Consider the following 21,024-nt stretch of genomic DNA (forward strand, 5'->3'; position numbering starts at 1 on the left):
CATGGGGGATGCTCAGCTCTCTGGACTGTAGCCACTTCTCCACCTTCTGTTTGAAGAGTTGTTGTCGGAGAATGGAAGAAGGGGAGAAAGGAGGAGTCATCGGGTAGAGAAGTTGCCACGATTTGCACAAGCTCCTGCCCAAGGATCGGGGGAGCTGGAGGCTGGCAGGGAGGGGAAGGTTTCAAGGGACACGTGCCAATCCTTCAGTCCCATGGAGGAATGAGAGGCTTCACATGATCTGGCTGTTTCTTGTCTTGCAGCGAAGAGAGGGATCAGGAAAGGTCTGGGGCAGGGTGGAGGCACTCAGCAGCGGCACTTTGCACCTCGCTGCGGAGGGCATTTAGGCTGAGGAGGTGGCCTTGGCCCTCTCCTGAGGCAGGGGACGTCCTGAGGAAAGATGTGTGCCGTGCCTGGCCGCTCGGCTTTGCCCTCCCACCTGGCTCCCCAGGTCTTCCCTGCTTCTGTTGTCCCGCCTGCCTGTCTTCCACCGCGCTCTGATGGTTACTGCTGCAGGTTGTCTCACCTGTAGTTCCTTGGGGTTTGCACCGAGCCCTCCTGCCCTTGCCTTGGGGAGACGGCGGTGGCTGCTGCCTATCTTCTACCTGTGCTCCTGCTCCCTTTTCTGGTGCTGTTTTCCTAGGAAGCGCCGTTCTTTGTCTTTTCTTCCCTTCCCACTGTTTTGAGAATGGTTGAGTAAAAAAGGAACAAATAGGTAGGAAGTAGATGTAATAACTAGTGTATCAACTTCCTTGTTAAACTTAAAAAAAAAAAAAATTTTTTTCCAGAGGTTTATGAATCTCTCCAGTGCTTTTAGTTTTTTCTTCCCCCTTCTGTTTGGGAGCTCTTTTCTCCCTTCCTCAGATATTCGCCTTGTATCCTTGCGGTGCTCTTATATAATTATAGTGCCCTGATTTTGAACATGTTGTTCTGGGGAATATTGCCATACTGAAAGCTGTTCAGTCCTCCGAGTAGGCTTGTGAGTCTGTATACTGTTTCTGAATCCTCTCTGCATATATCGCGTACGGTTTTGGATTGCGCTTGTTCTGAGAAGGGCTAATTCTCTTTTAACCTGGTTTACTTCACCTTCGTCGCCGCTAGCTTGAGCGCCGCTCAGGCGGTTGAAATACTCGGGTCCGTCTGCCCAAGGTGCCTCGAAGCAGAGATCCGCCGGCAGGGCGCTGTGCGGGGAGCCGCGGCGCGGGCGCGGGGGGCTCGCAGCGGCGCTCGCCTCCGTGCCGTTCGGGGAGTGGACGTGGGTGATCCGCCAGCAGTGACTCATGTTCTCGGCGTGCTCGGTCCCTCTGACCCCTTCCTTTGATGCGGGCAGATACCGCGTGATACGAGTGTCTGGAGACAAGTGCCTCTGATGAGGCGCTGTCTTGCGTTACGCTGCACCGAGGAAACGCGTTACGCTGGGATGTGTTTTGTACCGCTCGCGAGTCTCTCAGACCCAAATACATCTGCTCTTTGAATGCGTGTCAGTCAATCTCGCGTCCTCTGTTTCTGACTTAATTGCTGTTGAAAATGTGCTGAGCTAGTGTAAAGGTTGCATTTTTCTTTGTTAGTCACTTGTTTTATTATAACTTTTAAGTGCTCATGAACAGATCAGATGATTCTTTGCTGAGTTACTTAAGTATTTCCAAATGACATGTTTTTTGTCTTACGTGAAGGGCAGCAAGGTGCAAGAATATGTTATTCATTACAAATATGCACCCAGCAAAATTTTCCTGTTCTTATTTTGCCTAAGTAGTGGTATGAGCTTCCATGTTGCACTGAGCTATCCTGCTTTATTTATCAGTCTTTCAGATTTCCATTATCTTATTTAAGTTATGAGAAAGCGATAAGTTAAAAGGCTTGTTATTGTGTGGCAGGTGTACGGTATTGTTCAGTTCAGTTTGTGCCTGAATTTTTTTCCGTGACCTTTTTCTCGATTAAACAGCTAAGAATTTTTCAGTCCTATGTTTTTGCTACTATATTCTCTTACAATACGCAAACCTTTCAAGCACCCTAAGAGTGTATTGTGCAGTTGGTTTTTGGCAAGCAGAAATCATATGTTTTTCACTATTTCTAGTAAAAATGTCATTGAAGGCATTTGTTTCAAAAAAAAAAAAAAAAAAAGCAGCCTCATCTGAACAGATTTTGAAGAGTCTGTTTGGAAAGGATCATAGTCTTTTTTTTTTTTTTTTTGTCTTTTGAAAGAAAACATCTTGTTCCTGTGAAGATACCCAATTTATCATGCGTTTTCCAAAACTGTTATTGTATGTGAAATAATCTTTTAATCAGGCTCCTAGTTACGAGCAGAATAGCGTTCACACTGCTGTTAACTTGTTAATTTGCAGTCATTTTTTACTTTAAAGTGTTTTGGTGCTCGTTGCTGTATTTCAAATAACTCTTCTTGTTTAGCTGTGGGATCAGCAACACGAAAAATAACATAAGAACGTAAATCTTGCAAAACCTTTTTCTTTATTTTTCATATTTAGAAAGACTAGTAGTTTAGGCTAAAAATTTGACCTCTCTTAGACTTCTGTAATCTTTTAGCTAACGTTTGAAAGGAGTACTCTACAAGATTGTATATATATATTATTTTTTTTAACAAGCTAATGTAGAAATGCAGAGGTGCATAAAGGAAGCATAAGGTGACCTAAGATTTCTTCCTTTCCCTGTGTGACACTAAGTTAATTTGCATTTAATCAGTAAAATCACATTTGCATGTTGCTTCTGCGGAGCGGCTGGTGTGCAGGAAGTTCAAATTCTAGCTTGTTTGTTTTCTTATCCCTGAAATTACGTCTCGTTCTGTTTTTGAAAATGCTGGTGGAAATGGAGTCCCCATTTAATATTCCCCCCTCTAAGACAGTGAACGTCATCTTTAGCCATATGAATGTCCATATCTGTGGGTTTTTTTGTTTTTTTGTTTTTTTTTTTTTAAAGAAACCACCGTGGCTGGTCTCGTGCCTTACTGCAGCTAGTTAGCATGTGGTGATGGTTGCCTAAAGAAGTGAAGGTTTCAGCCTGGGCCTTAAAACGTCGTGTGGCTGAGGCTCTTCTGTAGCACGAATGAGCACGAGGAGCGGTGGCTGCAGGTCTGGGCTTCTCCTGGTTCTTCATGGAAAGGTGAACAGGGTTCTCTTGCTCTTCTGTGTTTATTTTGATTTTTGTCCTCTGTACTGGGAAAGAAATCTCTGTGATCCTGGCTGGAATCCCTAAGAGCATGAATGAACTTGCAGGAAACTCAGATGTTGTCATTCTTGTTTTTTAGTGCTAAAGCATTAAACATTGATTTGGAAAAAAACATGTCAAAACTAAATAAGGTAAAGATACTGTATCTAAGGAGTTACAAAAATTGTTTGCCATATGAAGCAGTCAAAACTAGACAAGCTTGAATAAGATTGCCTCTAGTGCTTTGCGTGACCCACACTTTTCAGACTGTCTTTAATAAATCTTTAATTACTTCATACTTATGTCTTTCCTCTCGGACCTCTACTTCATTTAGCGTGCAGGAGGAATGGTGCTCACCGAATGTGTACTGTCTCAATACTTTTGTATCTGTGAGATTACTTGGACTTCCTACCAACTCCCTCGTCCGCCACCCGTGCCTTCAGCCTCCTGTCCCCGTTCCTTTTCAGCTCCTGCCCACTTCTTGCTTCCCGGTGTTTCGCAGCTTGCTGTGCTCCAGGCAGGCTGCTGGCTCTTTTCTCCTCGCTTGGCCCCAGTGACCCCGTGGAGAGGGTGGAGGAGTGTAGGAGAAAGTTTCCCAGCCAGGTGGGAGAGGCCTGTTCAGCCACCGCGCGTTTGACTCGCTCTGTGGGAATACCTTCTATCAAAAGACGCGGGCGTGTAGGAGTTGAGGAGGTGAAACGGGCTCAGGGCTTATGAAATAGTCGGTTCTGAGTTGCTGGACTAAGAATTCTTTACTGAGCACCTATAAATAAATTACAGGGCTTTCTTAGAGGTTTCAGAGCGGCCAAAAGTGAGTATCTGGTGACATTCACCGTGACACCGGCACAACTTCTTAAGAGACTTCAGGCCCCTAATCCGAAACAAAATTATGCCATAGCTTTTTATGAAATCAGTGTAAGAATTACCTTCAAGATGAACAAAGCAACATACTTCTGCTGGCTCTCAGTCTTATAAACAGCCGAGCCTTTTAAATTCAGTTCTTATCTTGCCTCCTCTCTCTTCTCGCAGCCCCCAACCCCAAGTGTTGGCAGACAGCTGCAGGTAAATATCAGGCTTGAGAAGTGAAGTCTGGAAAAGTTCAACATGATTAAAGAAGCTTTTACCACAGATAGCACTGCTTGAGTATGGCTATATGCGGTGCCACCTGAATCACCTGTAATATGAATCTATTTGCTTAAATAATGTTTCACTGCTTTATGTCATTATGTTTAAAACTGTTTTGCTCTTGGGAGAAAACATCTGAAAGCTTTGAAAAAGGCTTGGGAGCAATTTTATTCTGCATCACCTTATCGTGGTGTATCATGAGCCCGCATTTCTGTGGTGCCATTAATTTACAAAGTTCCCAGAGGTATTTCTAAGTTGCATTTGTTTCTCGAGCTGTGTTTAAGCGTGTTTTCCAGCAGCGCTGCAGGACACCGTCTTTTCAGTGGAACATGGAGGCAGTTTAACAACGCGCAGCAAGGTAGCACGAGGGGTAAGGACGACAAGTGAATAATACAATATCCCGCTGAAGCTGCAGGGAGAATTTGGGCAGGCAGAATGCAGTTGACCTTAGAAATATATGTAGCAGTTAATGATTAGTTTGGCTGGAGTGAACCAACGTATTGCAGGAAAAATATTTCTCTTTGGCAATTTGTTGTTAGCGTACTGGTTCTTGCATCTGAATAAGGGTACCCGTAAGGCAGGGTGGTCCATCTCATCATGTTTCAGCAAATATTTGCTGAACAAAAAGAGACTAGAGTGTTATAATTTACATTCGATTATCTGAAACATGACAGTTTCTTTGTACTCTTACTCTATGCATATACTAACTTGGCCTGAATCAGTTTGATTTCAGCAGGTATAATATATTTATCTGAAATGATCAGATTACAAAAATAAACAAAAAAAGACTCCATCCAAACATTAGTTAGGCAGTAATGGGGGCAAATGTGTATATCTTTTTTAAATTAAATTTTATTTAGAATATTCTAAATTTGCTAAGTTTTGGTTTCCTGTAGCCCTTAATATTTAAGCATATAATGTAAACTCATGGAAAGTATGATATCCTGAAGAAAACAGCCTTAGCTGATCGTTGTGCTGTTTTCAAATGTTTTTTTCTTTTTTTTAAATGTAATTGTAATGAAGCTAAAATGTACATTTCAGTTGGGGAAAATTTGAATATGATTATGGTTGTTATGCTTTCTCTGTGAAAAATGCTAATCTTTTCTAGGAGGAGTTTGTTTTCTCAGAGAGGTTAGATGCATAATGTGTTAATGATTACAAAAAGAGGATAGATTTATAATTGGAAACTTCTAAATAAGTATGTATTTTGGGGGGCTTTATCAGCCATTTATGTGTCTTCCAAACACACCTGTATGGGTTGGAAAGTAAATCTTACTGTGTATGTCCTCTTCTATATGTTAATCATTTAAACTAGCTGCTTAGTGAAATGACTAAATCAAAGCTTTTGTCTTCCAAGCTGAAGATCAAGAACTACAAATAATCTTAGCTAGAAAAAAACTTAACAGGGGGCAGATATTGCGCACTGACAAGCTGCTCTATATTGTGGCGTAGGTTCTTTACATCGTATATTCTACCAATCACCCCTTCTTCTCTTGTTGTTCAGACTTCTGTTCGAAGCATGTTTTAAGCTGATTTTCAGATAGGCTGTTTTCTTAGCAGAGTAACCCTCTGTGAAGGGATCTCGTGACTTCCACAGTCATTAATTATGGTCGGAAAATTCAAGGGACTGAAAGTCATCCAGCACTGAACTTTGTGAAATGGGTCAAAATTATTGTATAAAAGCATTTTGAAGATGGCAAGCGAACTTAGTGGATCAAATTTAGAGACAAAGAAATAAGGAGAAATGCTGCAGTAAACAGTATTCTTGTTTTTTTGCTAGGTAGTTTTGTGTTGTTGGTAGAAACTAAGATGGGATGCTGCCTTGGATATTAATAGAGCAATGTTTTATTTAGCTGAATTGGGATTTAGCATGTGGTTAGTTCCTATTTCTGTAGGATCAGCATAACAAGGTAGTTGGTAAATATATTGCCCCGTTGTTGCTGTGTGTGTGTTACTTTCTCTCCTACCCATCGTTCTCTTTTCATCTCTTGTTTGGTTGGTTTTGTTTTGATATGTTGTTTTTAATTGTTGAGAGGAAACGATGAACAAAAGAAAAATACTTGATAGTGGTTTAAAATCTCGCGCTGTCACCCCAGCAGTGAGAGCGATGACATTTTGTATCAGGTTTGTAACCACGGGGGGTGGTGGGTTTGCTGCCGCGTTCAAGGGACTTGTCAGGGGACCGGAGCGGCGGCGCTGGGCGCTGCGCGGGGCTAACGGCGAAGTTTCTTTTGCTGCGGGAAGAAGTCAGCTCTTGCTGCAGCGAGGTGATCTGTGATCCGAGGAGGGTAAAGGGTGGCTTGTGCCACTTGTTTTTGTGGAAGACAATTTACTGCTGTTGATGCAGAATTTGCGTATTAACAAAATGAGATAACAAAATATTAACAAAAATGAGATAACATGCAGGTAAAGCAGATGCTATTTTTTTTCCTTGTTCTTAAATGTATCTCAGTCCTAGTCTCCACTAATGTAATTTGTACCTATTTTGTTCTTGGACTTTCCTAAACCAAGATGTCTGTTTTGGGTAATGTATTTTTTTAGACATACCTAGTTATTAGGTCCTGTACTAAGACACAGAAATCTGTCTAGCAAGTTAAGATTTTTGGATTTCATGTATTATGCAGGATTGCGCTGCCTGCTGCTACTACAGGTTGCCATGGCACCAAGACGTGCCACCAGGAGGGACGCGCTGAGGGACCACACGTGCGGGGGCTCCCTGGTCACGTTTTAAAATCGGCTGCCTCGTGGCATTAGCAGAAGTCTTCCTGCCTGCTCTTAGAGCCTCTTTCTGCAAAAACATGAAATGGCATTTTATAATTTGGCCAACAAATAGTGTTCTTTTTTTCTGTAAAAAAGAAGGCCAAAATGCTTCATAAAATAGTATTGGAGCACGTATAAAATGAATCATGGATCATGGTCAGTATATATTTTTGTACTTTGTGGTCAGTCAGAGTTATACTATGCTAGATGAGTTCATGAGGGCACAAAAGATTACTTCTACCCCCTAAGGACTTAAAGCATAGGCGATTCTCTATTTACTAGTGTGTAACCTTCTTGTCATGACAGATTTGGACTTTGGTACGTGACCTGGCATACAGTGCAAGCGAGGACTTCCAGCAAGTGGCAAATCTGGTGACCAGTGAATGAAAAGACAAACTCTGAAGCTCAGTTATGGACAGCAGCGTCTGTGTACGGGCTGCGTAATTGAGTGGTTGCGTAGGGATCTGCAGTAAGATGCGCTGTATGATGTGCCTGACTTTTGAAGTACAAAGTGATCAACCTACAAACACCTCTTGAAACTGATCTGCTTATTTATAGTAATTTCAGCTTTAATTGCACATACGTTTGTAATTACATATTCACAGTTACAGATTTGTCTGCAGATTTAAGAAACTACAAGTAAAAACATATGCAAGCCTTAAAATGGTATATTTGTCAGCACTCTTCTAATGTTTGTCCAGTCCTTCCCTCTACCTCCAGGTTTTGCTTTAAAGCAAGATCAGGTTGTGCTTGGCTGCCCTGCATCCTCGGGAGTAGCAGGGGGCCGGGAATAGTCTTGGCTGCCATCCTTTAGCAGATGAAGATATCCGAAAGGGCTTAGCGGGCTGTCATGGTTTGTGCCTACTCGCTTCCCCAGCTCCACCGCCTCGGGCCCGGCGTGCGCAGGGGGAGCTTGCTCCCCCTGTGCGAGGGGACTGGGAGCGAGTGCGGCCGCAGGCAGATCTGCTGAAATCGGACTGGACCGGTAGTCTGCGAACTACCGTCTGCTGGCCGTTCCCTTACGGGACTGAGATGAATTTAACAGTCTTGTCTTCTCTACTGAATAAACCAACCGTTGCAGTTGGCACTGAAGACCGTCGCAGTATTGTGCTGCTGCCATTGACAGTCCTATACCCTGAAATAAAGGATTTTTCTTTCCAAAGAAGAAAAAAAATGTGGCTGGCTGGCATATTTCAGGAGCACTGCATTTGTCAACATAGATGAGGCTACTTTTTTGATCTACGGCTTTGTGATGGCTGGTTATTCTCATGCTGTCTCCATACCTTCTCAGTGAGGTTTTGTGTTTAAAGGAGTAATGCAACCACTTGGTGACTGATTCAGCAATTTGCTGCCAGCTGGGCTGGTGGTGGCTGCAGCAGCAGAAGCTCAAATGCACTTATGCAGATGAAAACTCTGTAGGTCAGATGTTTGCAGCTGGTAAATTGTGGGAGAGAATTTGCTTTGTTTGCAAGTGACTAGCTGAATTAAGCTTTTTGGGTTTTGAAATGAAAGTAGTGACAATCTTTTTTTTGCATATGTGGTATTGAGAATGGAAAGTCTTTGTAGCCACTTTGGCTAAGCTTGAAATCTCATCCATTGCTTATTGATGTGTTCTAGTTTGTGGTGTAGTGGAATATTTTTGATATATCCCATGCTCTTCCATGTAAATGGTAAATACTTTTAAGAAGGTTTTTTTTTAATCTGCTATTTGTTTGTGAACAGGCATTGCTGAAATTACTAGAGAGCATTTGAACTCTGCCTTGTTGTTAAAAACCACTTAGGTCTGACTAATTAGAATTTACTAGATCAGAATTGCCACCTCAAAACACTTATTTTTAACCTATGTAATGGAATCATTGCTTGCTTACTCTGGAGTGTCAAGTATGAGGTGATTTCTTATTGTTTCCTTTGACGTGTTTAATATTCTGGATGATCCTCCTCTATTATTTGTTTTGAAGAGTCCAAGCCATGGTGTGCCCCCCATTGGGTTAAGTTTAGTACAAAAATAGAACCAAGAGAAAAATCATTCCTATTCCATGATACAAAATTACGCGTGTAATGAAGTATTCTTCTTTTCTATGCTGGTTTATAGACTTGCTGCTACGTTATAGAAGGAGTCCTGTTTTATTTGAGTTTAATGTATTAAACTTTAGTGAAAATGGTGCCTTAAATTTTGAATATGCTGAGCATGTAATATATTTGGGTTTGAAAGTGTTTTGTCTTGTGAAAGGTACAGCAGGAACCTGTAAACGTTAAAGCAGAGCTGTAAAGGGACTGTTTGAAAGATGTGCCGTGGTGATTTTCCTTTTGCAGCAAGGACTGCTGGTGGTTGCGGTCTCACCAGCCAAGAAAGAGGGGATATGTAAGCGGTGGGGGAACACTTTATTTTAGTTAAAGACTTCTGCCAGCCCCCTCTCTGCACATACAGGACATGTCCATCTCGCTGAAAGCCACAAGATAGGTAGAGCGTCCTCCAAGGATGGCGACTGCTGGGAGCAACTCTCGCACAGGGGCCCCTTCCTGAGGGGCCGCCGCCACAGCCGGGCGGCAGCGGGGAGACTTGGGGGCCCCAGTGCGGCTCAGCGCGGTGGCCTTGGCCGTCCTGGCTGGCTTGCCTCTGCCCGCGGCGGCTCCGGGGCGGCCCTGCCACTAGCCGCGACACGGCGCTTCGTTAGGGAGCTGTGCTCACGCTGCTCGGGAGCTCCTTGTGGCTCCAGCTCTAGGTTGGCCACCCTCAGCCCATATCTGAGAATCAAAACATCATTTTAAGTAACTAAATATCTCTTAATTGAATGGTCAAATTCTTCTCCAAGACCTGTGTATCAATTCCCCCCCTAACGCGCTGTGCTCGGCTTTTGTAATGAATGACTGCAAGCCCTTGGAGCTCTGCAAAGCCCAAGGGGTTACCGAGAGGTCTGCTGTGAATCTTGAGGCAGAACTGTGCCTTTAGACACTTTGTACACTTTTTTAAAAAATTCACATAAAACCATCTTTAAAAGTCTTTTAAAGTCTTTACTGAGCTGTGAGGTAATACTGGCGGTGATTTTTGTTGTAGAATTACTTTATCGCAGTGGGTAGGAGACAGTTAAGTCTTTCACAGCCTTCCTTGCGTAGCAATTGGGTGAAATCCTTTATCTCAGGGCTCATATTGTATTAGATAATGACCAGGAAACATGAGTATTTATATGACCAAGATGCAGGTGATTAGTTTAATATTATTCTTAGAATTGCAGACATTATTGTTCCTACTTTATCAAGTTTTTTATAATGTAATTACTACATGGATGTTTTGGGTTATATTGCTCAGAGTAAGAGAAATCTCTTTTCAATTACTCATGCATATTAAAATAATGAGCAAAACTATGCAAGAATGATGTGTCATTCTTTTTCAAGCAGCTAAAGAAGTGATACAGTTTAGTTTGAAATTGTTTGTTTCTAAAGTTTCCTCAGTTACAACTGACAGAAACAAATAAATAAATAAATCTGGGTTATACCAACCATAAGAATGAGCGAATCAAAATTCCGATGCTGGTTGTTTATAGCTATTTAAAAATTTTACTTTAAAAAAAAATTATTCAGAACAGGAAAGAGATTTTTTCCTTAACTTTTCTAAGACTTTTATTTTCCTTTATACACTGCACCAAGCAAGAGTCTTATTCAGTTTTCCAAGTTCTTCAGCACATAATAGTTAAATGTTTTTATGTCAATTAATATTGACAGGAAGTCAGTTTGAACAGCATTGGAAAATGGAAGTAGTTGGCAGAACTGGCTAATTTCACTGAATTTCCTTTTGCTAAAAATAACTCTAAAAGAAGCTCTCCTTTTGAGATACAATGAGCGCTTGTTGGAGTAAAGTTTAGAATTGATGGTGACTCTTGTCCTTTAATCAAAAGGGCTTGAAAAATATGAATAACCTTTTGAAAAATATTCAGCTTCCTCTGTAGTATATGTAATTAAGCTCATGTCCTCCAAAAGTTTACATACATGTATGTGAGTAACCCCAGTAGCTTGAGTGAACTGCCGTGGAAATGAAAGCTCTCTAGAAATATAAGGTATATTCTCATTTATCTCGTATGTGAATATGCTAAAATAATTCTAGGCAGTTTGCAATGCCCAGTGCTACAAGTTACGAAGCAGTAGCCATGAAATTATTTTCACGTTCTTGGGTCCTTTTGTGCCCCTGCAGCGTGGCGCGGGAACACCTCGCGGCCCTGGCGGGAATGCCCACGGTGTTAGTGCCCACGGTGTTAGTGCCCCAGCTGGGCCCGCTCGGGCCGAAAGTCGGCGTTGGTGAGCTAGGAAGAGCTGCGCTCGCCCACCTCTTGCCCGTTGTGGAAGGCAGCGTATGGCGCCTGGGAGGGCCGTGGGGAGAGAAAGGGCTGAAGGGCTCCCCCGAACCCCGTGTCCCCCCCCCGTGCCCTGCTCCCTTGCTTTCGGGACGCCCCCGAGATAAAGCCGCGCGCGAGGGAGCCGGCCCAGGTGCGTCGGCGGTGACGCCGCGCTGCGGCAGAGGCGTTTGCCGCTTCACGGGACGAGCGGGTGCGAGCCAGGCGCTGGCGCGGCGCGGCACCCGAGTCGTGGCCCTGGGGCCGGCGGGGAGCGGGGCCTCGGCCCCGGAGCGGAGGCGCGCAGGTATATTTAGCTGTTACCTTTTTTGTCATTCTCAACAGGGTATGTGTTTTGAATAGCTGCTGCTTGGCTCTAGTTTGTGCGTGTTAGAAAACCGCGGCCGCCTGTTGCTTGCACGCGAGTTGGCTGCCTCCTGCTATCTCCAACTTTGAAGAAAGTGGAAGTGTCTGGTAGTGACCCTTCATATCGCTCTGATTTTGTGCCAGGAATTTTCTTTATGTGTTTCAGATGATGTTTTAACTCTTCTTATTTTTTTTCCCTTATTTTTATCCTTTTATATAGGCAGAAGTATATTTTTATTCCTTCCTGGAATATAAATGTTAATCTGGAGTATTGTAATGGGGGAGGGCTTCTCTCCCCCTTTTTAGGTACCAGTACGAGTAATTGCTAACTAAGACACTGACATGTGTGAAGATTATCTGGAATATTTGCATTACTGAGCTCCTTTCACCAGTACTAATCTCCAACTGACTTTCCTTTCTGAGTCTCCTTCAAAACCGATGTCTGCTGTACTGCATACAAGAAATTAGCCAAATCTCTTCTGGTATGTCTTAAATTTGATTAAACTGAAAGCTCATGAGAACAGCGACTTCTTGGGTTTTTTGCTCTTTAGGTATTGGATTAGTGATAGTAGCTGTTTGGCACTGCTGCATTACTACAGTTTTCTCTGTATTTATCAGAATGGCGAAACCGCGTGTGTTGGTACTCGGCTGTGTTTGTGGCACCTTCCAAATGCAGCGAAGCCGAGCTGGCAGGCAGTGGAGGCTCTTACCCTTTAGGCGGGTGCTATCCCCCTGCGTTCTTGCATTTCAGGGTAATTACATTTGCTGCTGCTGGAGTTTTGCAAGTATATAGCTTATACAGTGCTGAAAACACAGTTTCAAATACAACGCAGAGAGGTTGGTAATCCTGAGAATAGCAGAGGTTGGTGGATGGTGTGAGAGCTGGACGGAAATCTGAAGTATGCATCAAGAAACTGGCTTGGATTTGGAGAGCTCTGCGCTGGAGAAGATTTCAAAGTTGAAAGCTGTCTGCGCTGGGCTGCTGCTAGCAAGCTGCTCTTGTCCTTTACAGCCAAGTCCTTTGAAACCTCGCAACTGGAGGCAGTGGGGTTATTTGATGTTACGGGTTTTGTAGCGTGCACTTTGCGATGCTGCCACAGTAATGAACCCGAGCAAAGGCCTGGAAGTTACCTCCTGGGGTTTCCTTTTCTGAGCTTTGGTCCTGAGCAGCTTGAAATGCGGCTGAGGCGAAGTGGCTTGCCTTTCTTACGCTATTCCTAAATAGATTCTTCTTAGGTTTGGTTTTTAAATGGATGAATATCCTGAGCGAAATGTGTGCCCGTGTGCTTTTTGAGCACATGTGCACACTTGAAGGTAAGCATAGATAGGTAACTGTGCAATTAAGAATACAGGTATTTGAGCTTTGCTAAAAGATGTTTGTATCTCCTGTTCTTGCTGGTGGCTTACTTAAGTATACAAAATATTATTTCACTGATTTTGACTGGGAACTTTATGAACTGATGTGGAAAAGGGAGTGTCTGAAGAGGGGCAGAGTTCCTGTGGTGGTTTTAAGAGGATTTTTACATATATCTTGTGGCTGGGTGCTTTTCTTAAATGCAAATAAAATTTTCGTCATCAGTGAATACTGCATAACAAAGCAAAACTGATTTTAGGCTAAAAGGTGGACTAACATGGGAACACAAAATTACTGTTGCCATTGATTGACCATTTATTTTCTTCCACGAAAATGCATTCACAAACCTCTTCAGAGTATTCTGAATCTTGAAGTTCTTGCGTGTTTCATGGGTTCTGAATTGAAACAGGAATCAAAACTGACTTTCTGTGATGCCTGATGATTTTATAAGAGTGTGGAAAGGACTCTAGGTTTCAGCCCATCCCTTCAGTAATTAGCGTGCATCATATTCCTTGGGGAAAGACTCAAGATACTGTTTGCTTTTACGATATGTTGTATCCTACTCTCATGAGAAATTCCTTCCTAATTTTGCTTGTCTTGAAGCGTAATGTATTATATTCCTTCTGAGCTTTCAGTTGACTTTTTGGTAGGATTATTCCAAAATGGACTACTTCGAATTTTTAAAATTCTTTGTGTTTGCATCTTCAAAGTGTACAAACCTGGTGATCGCTGGCCAGCGCTCTGCTTCATGTTAAAGGCAGAGAACTGTGATTCAGAACAGGCCAGAAGAGAGGTCTTGCAGTGACGTGTTCACATTACAGTACCATATATTATGTCACTGTAGATCGAGTTGAGGACCTTTGGTGCCAAAAGAATGAGGCTCTACAGGTTTGCTTGAAGAGACAGGCACTTAAAGTTGTAGCAGATCCTTACTGACTGATGGGGCGTGGAGGGGAGAGGGAATATTTATGTTGATGCCCAGGGTGTTACACTAAGACATCGCTAACACATAAGACTAGTGACAGAAGCTAGTCACTAAAGCGTACCAATGAAGGCAATATTTTGTTTCAGAATTGTATTTTTTCTTTCCTTCTGTATGCTAGTAAGTATAGCTTCTTTACCGCATTGGGTCTCCTGATCAATATGCACAGTATTTTTGTATTAGCACTGGGTTTTTCGTTGGCATTTGAAGACAAGCAAATTATTAACGTGAGTCAGCAAGCGCAGGCTTGGTGTAGAAACATTCAACATCTAATTGGAAGATAAGTTTTATATTTACACTAACTTTGGCTTCTTTTCTCTCCTGTGTTACAGAAATACTAATATGGAGCGTTTGACCTTCTAATCTCCAACAGTTGAATCTTCTGATATCAGGATTAGGAAAGAGTGCCTTCAGAACCAATATGTAGCAAATGGGTATCGCACCTCCGACGCTCCTCCCTTGGTTCAACACTTGTACGTTTTAAGGATCCTTGTAGCCTCAGCAGTGAATTGTTAACGTCAGAAACGGATTTCATGTGGTGCTTGCTAAACACGGAGTCACCATGAGTAGTAATCTAGGAAAAGAAAAAGACTGCAAAGAGAAGGATCCAAAAGTCCCATCGTCAAAAGAAAGGGAGAAGGAGGCCAAAGCCTCTGGAGGGTTTGGGAAAGAGGGCAAAGAAAAGGAGCCTAAGACCAAAGGGAAAGATGCCAAAGATGGAAAGAAGGACTCCAGTAGCACGCAGCCTGGGGTAGCCTTTTCAGTGGACAATACGATAAAACGACCTAATCCAGCCACAGGTACCCGCAAAAAATCCAGCAATGCTGAAGTGATCAAAGAGCTAAATAAATGCCGGGAAGAGAATTCAATGCGCTTGGACTTGTCCAAGAGGTCTATACACATGCTTCCATCAGCTGTCAAAGAGTTAACGCAATTAACGGAACTTTATTTATACAGTAACAAATTGCAGTCTCTGCCAGCGGAGGTGGGCTGTCTTGTGAACCTGGTGACACTGGCCCTGAGTGAAAACTCACTCACCAGTTTGCCTGACTCTCTCGATAACTTGAAGAAACTGCGCATGCTTGACCTGCGGCATAACAAACTTAGAGAAATTCCCTCGGTGGTGTATAGGCTAAACTCTCTCGCCACTCTTTACCTACGCTTTAATCGTATAACTACTGTGGAAAAGGATATCAAAAACTTGTCAAAACTCACCATGCTTAGCATACGAGAGAACAAAATCAAGCAACTACCTGCTGAAATTGGTAAGCGATTACACTGATTGAAAGTTTAATTTTTTGCTTAAGTTCATCTAGCGATTCAGTTAAGTATGCATAAACTACCGCTTCTTGAGGTGCCTTTCTGCATTTAAAACTTGCATAAAATTGTGCTCTTGATCGCACTGTTGCAATGTTAGCTTATACTGAGAATAGTCAATATATATTTCTTAATATATTTCTTAAACAAAACCCCTTTCTCCTCATCTGTGATCATAAAAATCAGCTATAACTTTTACCGTGTTTGCCTTGTTCTATCACATGTTGTGTCTTCAGAGACCAAATAGTTTTAAAGAACAAAGATACAGAGTCAGATTTTATTTTAAGATTTCTTTAGGAATCATTTATGAACTGTTGTAAATTATTAAAAGTTATAAACGCATTATGGGCATGAGTAATATGGTACAGAGGGGTATGACCATGGTAATAGAAGGCAGAATAGGTAGCTACATGCTATTGTCGTGAGTAAGCTGTTGGAAGCCAAAGCAGTTGATAATGTAGGTTAATGATTCATGAAAGCAACTACCTTTTATAAGTCATGAATATATTATGTTAATACGTGGAATCTTAATATAAAGTGACCAAAAGTTGTATGTGTTGTTGATGATTCTTATTTTTTCTTAAGAAATTATGTCTATTTTTTTCCAAAAACTGTTACAAAATTTTGACGGATAAATGTGAAATGGTGTAAAAGTGGCTTATTGATTTAAATAGTGTATCTCCAAAGTTGCATCTAGTGGGTTCTGATGCATGAAAACTTCTCCTTATTAGACTGTTCTCATGCAATATTCCGGTACTATTTATGTTCCTCATAAAAAGGAGATTATATCACAAACTTTTTTTCTATCTCCAGATTTTCAAATAAAAGCATAGCTTAGTGCATTTAGGGGGAGGAGGAAGAGAAACTTCATGCATTTAAGAAACTGCTTTAAGTGTAGAAAAAAACCTTGCAAAAGATGCTTAGACCATGCTGCACTGCTAGTAATAATTCCTGTGTCCTATTTTTAAAAACTGGTACGGGACTTTTTCCTGTTAATGTACTCTTGCATGGCTGGGTTAAGCATCACTGAAATTTGTCCCTATATTCAATAATTTTTGCAAAGTTTGGGAAATGCACTTTGGATCCCTTACTGATCTTTCATACCAGCAGTGCTGGCTTCTTTCTCCTGCACCTTGATATATAAGAGATATAAGATAACATGTTCTTGATGGCAGGAAATGCTGGGGACTTCTCAAACTGCTAGTCAAGTTACCAGCCATGTCCTGCACAGCCAGCTTCTGCAGGATGACAGGCCCTGAAGATGTGTAATGAAACTGTCAATTCTTAGTCTCAGTCTCTGGTTCCCTGCAGGTATATTTGTAACATATTCTATCGTAGCCACAGAAACATTTTTTCTCTAGGCAAGAATTAAACAGTTAACTTGGTATGCCTTCTGGTAAAAATGATTTTCCAGTTGGCACTAGCATCTCGGCAATCCTGGGAATTTCCCCTGGGAGAACTAAGGAATTGTAAGCTTGACCTATTATTTTGACATTTCAGTTTAAATCTAACAGTCTCTTTGAATCTTTCACTGATCAGAAAACCATTCTGGAAACCATGGGGCTGGCATTTGCAACAAAAAACATCCTCTCTGATTCTAGCTGTGTGGAAAAAATGCTTACCGATACAGCCAGCTGAGTTGCATCACATGTTATTGTCAGTACTTTACCTGGGTCTGTTTTGTGACTCAGTTATTAAATATAATCTAGCAAAGAGTCAGCCTCTGAAGTTCAACCGGGGATAGTTCTGCCTAAATTCAAATTAATACTAGTGCGTGAAGAAAAAACTTTTGTGAGATGTTGCAGTCCAGTGTTCAATGTTGCCCTATAAAGCCTTTTTTTGGTGTGTTTGATACTGCAGACATTATTTGCCTTGGAGCATTATATCTCATGGAGCAACTTTGTTTCTCACCTATTTGTTTATTGAATTCTTACAGTTAAGTTTCCATTAAAATACATATTTTCTATATGTATTGGTTCTCAATAGTCTTGGAAGAAATTGTGTATAATTGTTTAATGGAGAAATAGCAGATATATGTATTGCTTCCATCTTTCATATTCCATTTTTTTTAATTCTTATTGTGACCTGTTTACTGGCAGTATTCTCAGCTCTTTATTAAACCCTAGCTTGAGAACGGTAAGTGATTCACTTTTGTCCCTGTATCCAAAAGTTAGTTATTTGTATTTGTTTTTGTGTTGTGATAATGCCTTTATTTCTTGTTATGGATCAGCACCTCCTGTGGTAATCGTTTTACAAGCACAAAGCAAAAAGACTGTCACTCTTCTGAAGAATTTCAAAGGGGTTTTGCTGTGTTTAACAGCACTTTTTAAATGTAAAATGAATTTCTTTGACTAGGTTGCTTGCAAATGAATCGACTTGAAAAATCAATTTATTTAAAGGATTTCTAAGTTCAAGTAACACGTAATTTTACCCTGCCAAAATATGCAAAACAGATATTTGAAAACCTTTTTCTTCAAATAATAAAAACAGACAAGATGGTTTCACTTTTGTACTTGATTTCTGCTCCCTTGCATGTAACAGCGTTCTGGTACAAAAATGGAATGTTTGAGTTGGAAATGCAGCTGAGAAATGAAACTGCTGAGAAATGTAGTTTTTACTTTCCAAAGGAATTTTTGTCAGTTTCTTTAAACATTTGTTTTATCTGTTTTGCATGCGCGTGGTTTAAAAAAAAAAAAAAAAGTCTTTTAAGTCAGAATGATTTAAATCCCTTTTTGCATTTATAATACAGTTCCTAAATACTATATACAAAGCTGAACTTAAAAGTAAACAGTCTTGTATTATCAGCTGGTAAATAACAGAAAGTTCTGTTGCTGCAAAGCAGGAAGTAAAATGAGGCCATTATCTTTTATAAAGCGCTATCAGGCGGAGCATTTCAGATTCTTTTTTAGAAGTGCTCCATTGTTCTGAGGCCCAAGGCTCACGTATCTGTTGGGAAGCTCTGGTGGGCCTGTTCGTATCTTCAAAAATTCAAAGCTTGTGTAACCCACTGACTTGTTCAGCGAGGAAAAGTCTTCCAGCTATTAGCTAGGACTTGTTCATTTAGCTATTCAGGAAGGCAACTGCGCTAAAAAACCTTGGTTTTCATTACTTTGTCTTTTGGTAGCAGACGGGCTACAAAAAGTTGCCTGGGACAAAAGAGAAACTTCAGCTTGAGAGGTGGGATGTTGCTGCCGCTCCTTAGCGAGAAGGAGCAACCATTTAAGATCTGGGCTTGAGTGTGATGAAATGAAAGTTTAATGAGTGCTCTTATCCTGCTGCAAGAGAGTTGCTGATGGCCTTCACTCCTGCTGAACGCAAAATATCAGTCGTGTATAATTATAAAAGGTTTTCCACGAGAAAAACTTTAGAAGCTTGCTGACTTAAGAAGAAAGTCACGTGCTTTGCAAGCAGTCATCCCATATAATTATTTTTCTAAAAACCTTTAGTCTACAGCGTTGTCAATAAAGTTTATTTTCCTTCTGCTCTCATTCAAAGGAACTGAAAGTAGGTCCCAGAGTCTAAGTGCTCTGATACTTGAGACCTTTCTTCCAACATCCAGTATGTTTATGGTCGGTTTATTTTTGTGCCAGTGATGTTGCTTTGCTCTTAGATAAAGTGATTTTCCTCTGTTCTTAGCATTTGCTCTCCCGTTGTATTTGTAGACAGCAATTATATCGTCTCTTAGCCATTACTTGGACTGGAATATTTAGTCTTGTGTAAAATCTCCATTCCTACAGTCACCATCTATTTTCTACATCATCTTGTGTTTTGCCTGGTGAGTGTGCGTGCCTAGTTTGCATGTGCTGTTCCAGGTGAGCGTTTCCCTGTTTGGGCTGGAGGTACCTCTATCGATGCAGTCTGATGATCGTATAGCTGGGTCCCGCTGGTGTTGCACAAATACCCTTGTGGTCCTCTAAAACACCTGCATTCTTTGCCTTCTCTGTTCTCCTCCAGTGATCAGCCCTGAGATCTTAGTAGAAATGTAGACTTCAAGTGTACGGCTTTACTTTTTTGTGCTATTGAATTTCATGCGGTGTCTGTTAGTTCAGTTACCTCTTTCTTCCAGTGCCTCCAAGTTCCTGGAAGACCCTCACTTTCTTTACACAGTCATTGCTAAATACTGCACAAGGTTGGTCTTGAGGTGGATTCCTTAAGAATCCTGAAGGGGTGACTCCCACCAATCTGGTATTTTACTTTCAGTCCTGTTATCTGCATAACAACTTGTGGGCAATTCCTTAACTGTCTTGACTTCTTGTAGCAGTTGCTATCTGAGTTTTCTAGTGATTTTCTACATGCTGCTCCATCAGACATCTTTGTGGAGTCTAAATGGACTAGACTGAATAAACCAGATTTTTGTACTATATTTTTTTTGTACAATATTGTTCATATCTTTGTTCATATAGTGCAGAACTAATTTAATATTTTATTGGTTTACTTTTTTTGGAATCCTGTGTTTTGCCTCTGTTTTCTACTTACATTCATGCCTTTTGTATTCTGCAAAATGTGTTGCTTTGTGTAGTGGTCAGGTGAACCTAAGGGCGTTCAGATGCTCCCACTGTTTCTTCTTCTTTCTTAAGCATTGAATTGGTATTCTCCAATCCTGTGGTATTGTTTCTTGTTTGATAGAAGTCTTGCAGAAACTGTACTACTGGTCATGTGATTTGAAAATAGATTTCTAGAAATACTTATCTAGAACATCTACTGCTGCACAAGCGTACAGTATTAGTACTTGTTAGAGATTCCTTTCAGGGAAGCCTGGGATTAACTCTAAAACACTTCTTAAAAGCCTGAGTGAGGGTAAAACATTTTACAAAATGTTGTTTGCAAAACATGTAGTTGATCAGATCTTAAGTGTTGCTGGAAACTGCTTTAAAAAAACTGGAACTGTCACAGTATGTGACACTGTCTTGAAGAAAATCTAGAAGAGGTGAACCCACGCAGCACTAAACTGTTAGAAAGTAACCTAGTATTTGTCTGGTTCCCTTTTGGCTTTTAGACTGCCTTTAGTAGTTAAACGACACAAACTTAAGTGAGGTGAGTACAGTGTGGGGGAAACAGTTGATTTGCATTTAAAACAAACAGTTTTATTAAAGAAGAGGAAGTATCATCTGTAGTTAGTAAGATGGTGTGTTTGCTTCTGGTCGTTGTGTCCTTTAAAGATTTTCTTCCTTTTTCCAGAATGTAATACATCTCATTCCCTTGTGTTTAGTTTGTTTTACTATAGGTAGGATGATGACAATAAGCTTTCCTGTCTTTTCAACATTCAGAAGGTTTCTTAACTTTAAATAACCATTTACTGAACTGAACTTGCTCAATAAACCAAAAATGAAAATGTTTCTGTACTTTGGAAGACAGTAGTCCCTTAGTAGCTCAGTGGGTTCAGGCTCTGGGCACTTAGCAGGTCATTGCTACCAGTCATTTATTGCACCTTCCTTAACACTTTTCCAGTAACATATATATTGCTTATATGTTTTTAATGTGATTGAAATGAATTTAATAGACTGCATAGTAAGCTGAGGTTTTGATGTGCGTTGTTGTAATTTCAGATATAAATAGACTCGTTTGATTAAGAATACATTTAAGAATGCATTTAACTGAAAACATAGTCAGAGGTTTTTTTTTATCCATTCTTTTTTGCA

General features: G+C 41.1%; 1 protein-coding gene across 3 annotated transcripts in view; it reads left to right on the forward strand.

Annotated features, from left to right (window-relative positions):
* SHOC2 (SHOC2 leucine rich repeat scaffold protein) overlaps positions 1 to 21,024 on the forward strand; it is a 71,955-nt gene that overhangs the window by 13,930 nt on the left and 37,001 nt on the right. For all 3 annotated transcript variants that reach the window (XM_067300236.1, XM_067300237.1, XM_067300238.1), the window contains exon 2: positions 14,401 to 15,333. In XM_067300236.1, coding sequence (XP_067156337.1) covers positions 14,631 to 15,333 — 703 coding nt within the window. In that variant the 5' untranslated portion in view covers positions 14,401 to 14,630. The remainder of the gene's footprint in view (positions 1 to 14,400; positions 15,334 to 21,024) is intronic.

This window comes from Apteryx mantelli, chromosome 7, assembly GCF_036417845.1.
Source record: "Apteryx mantelli isolate bAptMan1 chromosome 7, bAptMan1.hap1, whole genome shotgun sequence".
Taxonomy (NCBI): Eukaryota; Metazoa; Chordata; class Aves; order Apterygiformes; family Apterygidae; genus Apteryx; species Apteryx mantelli.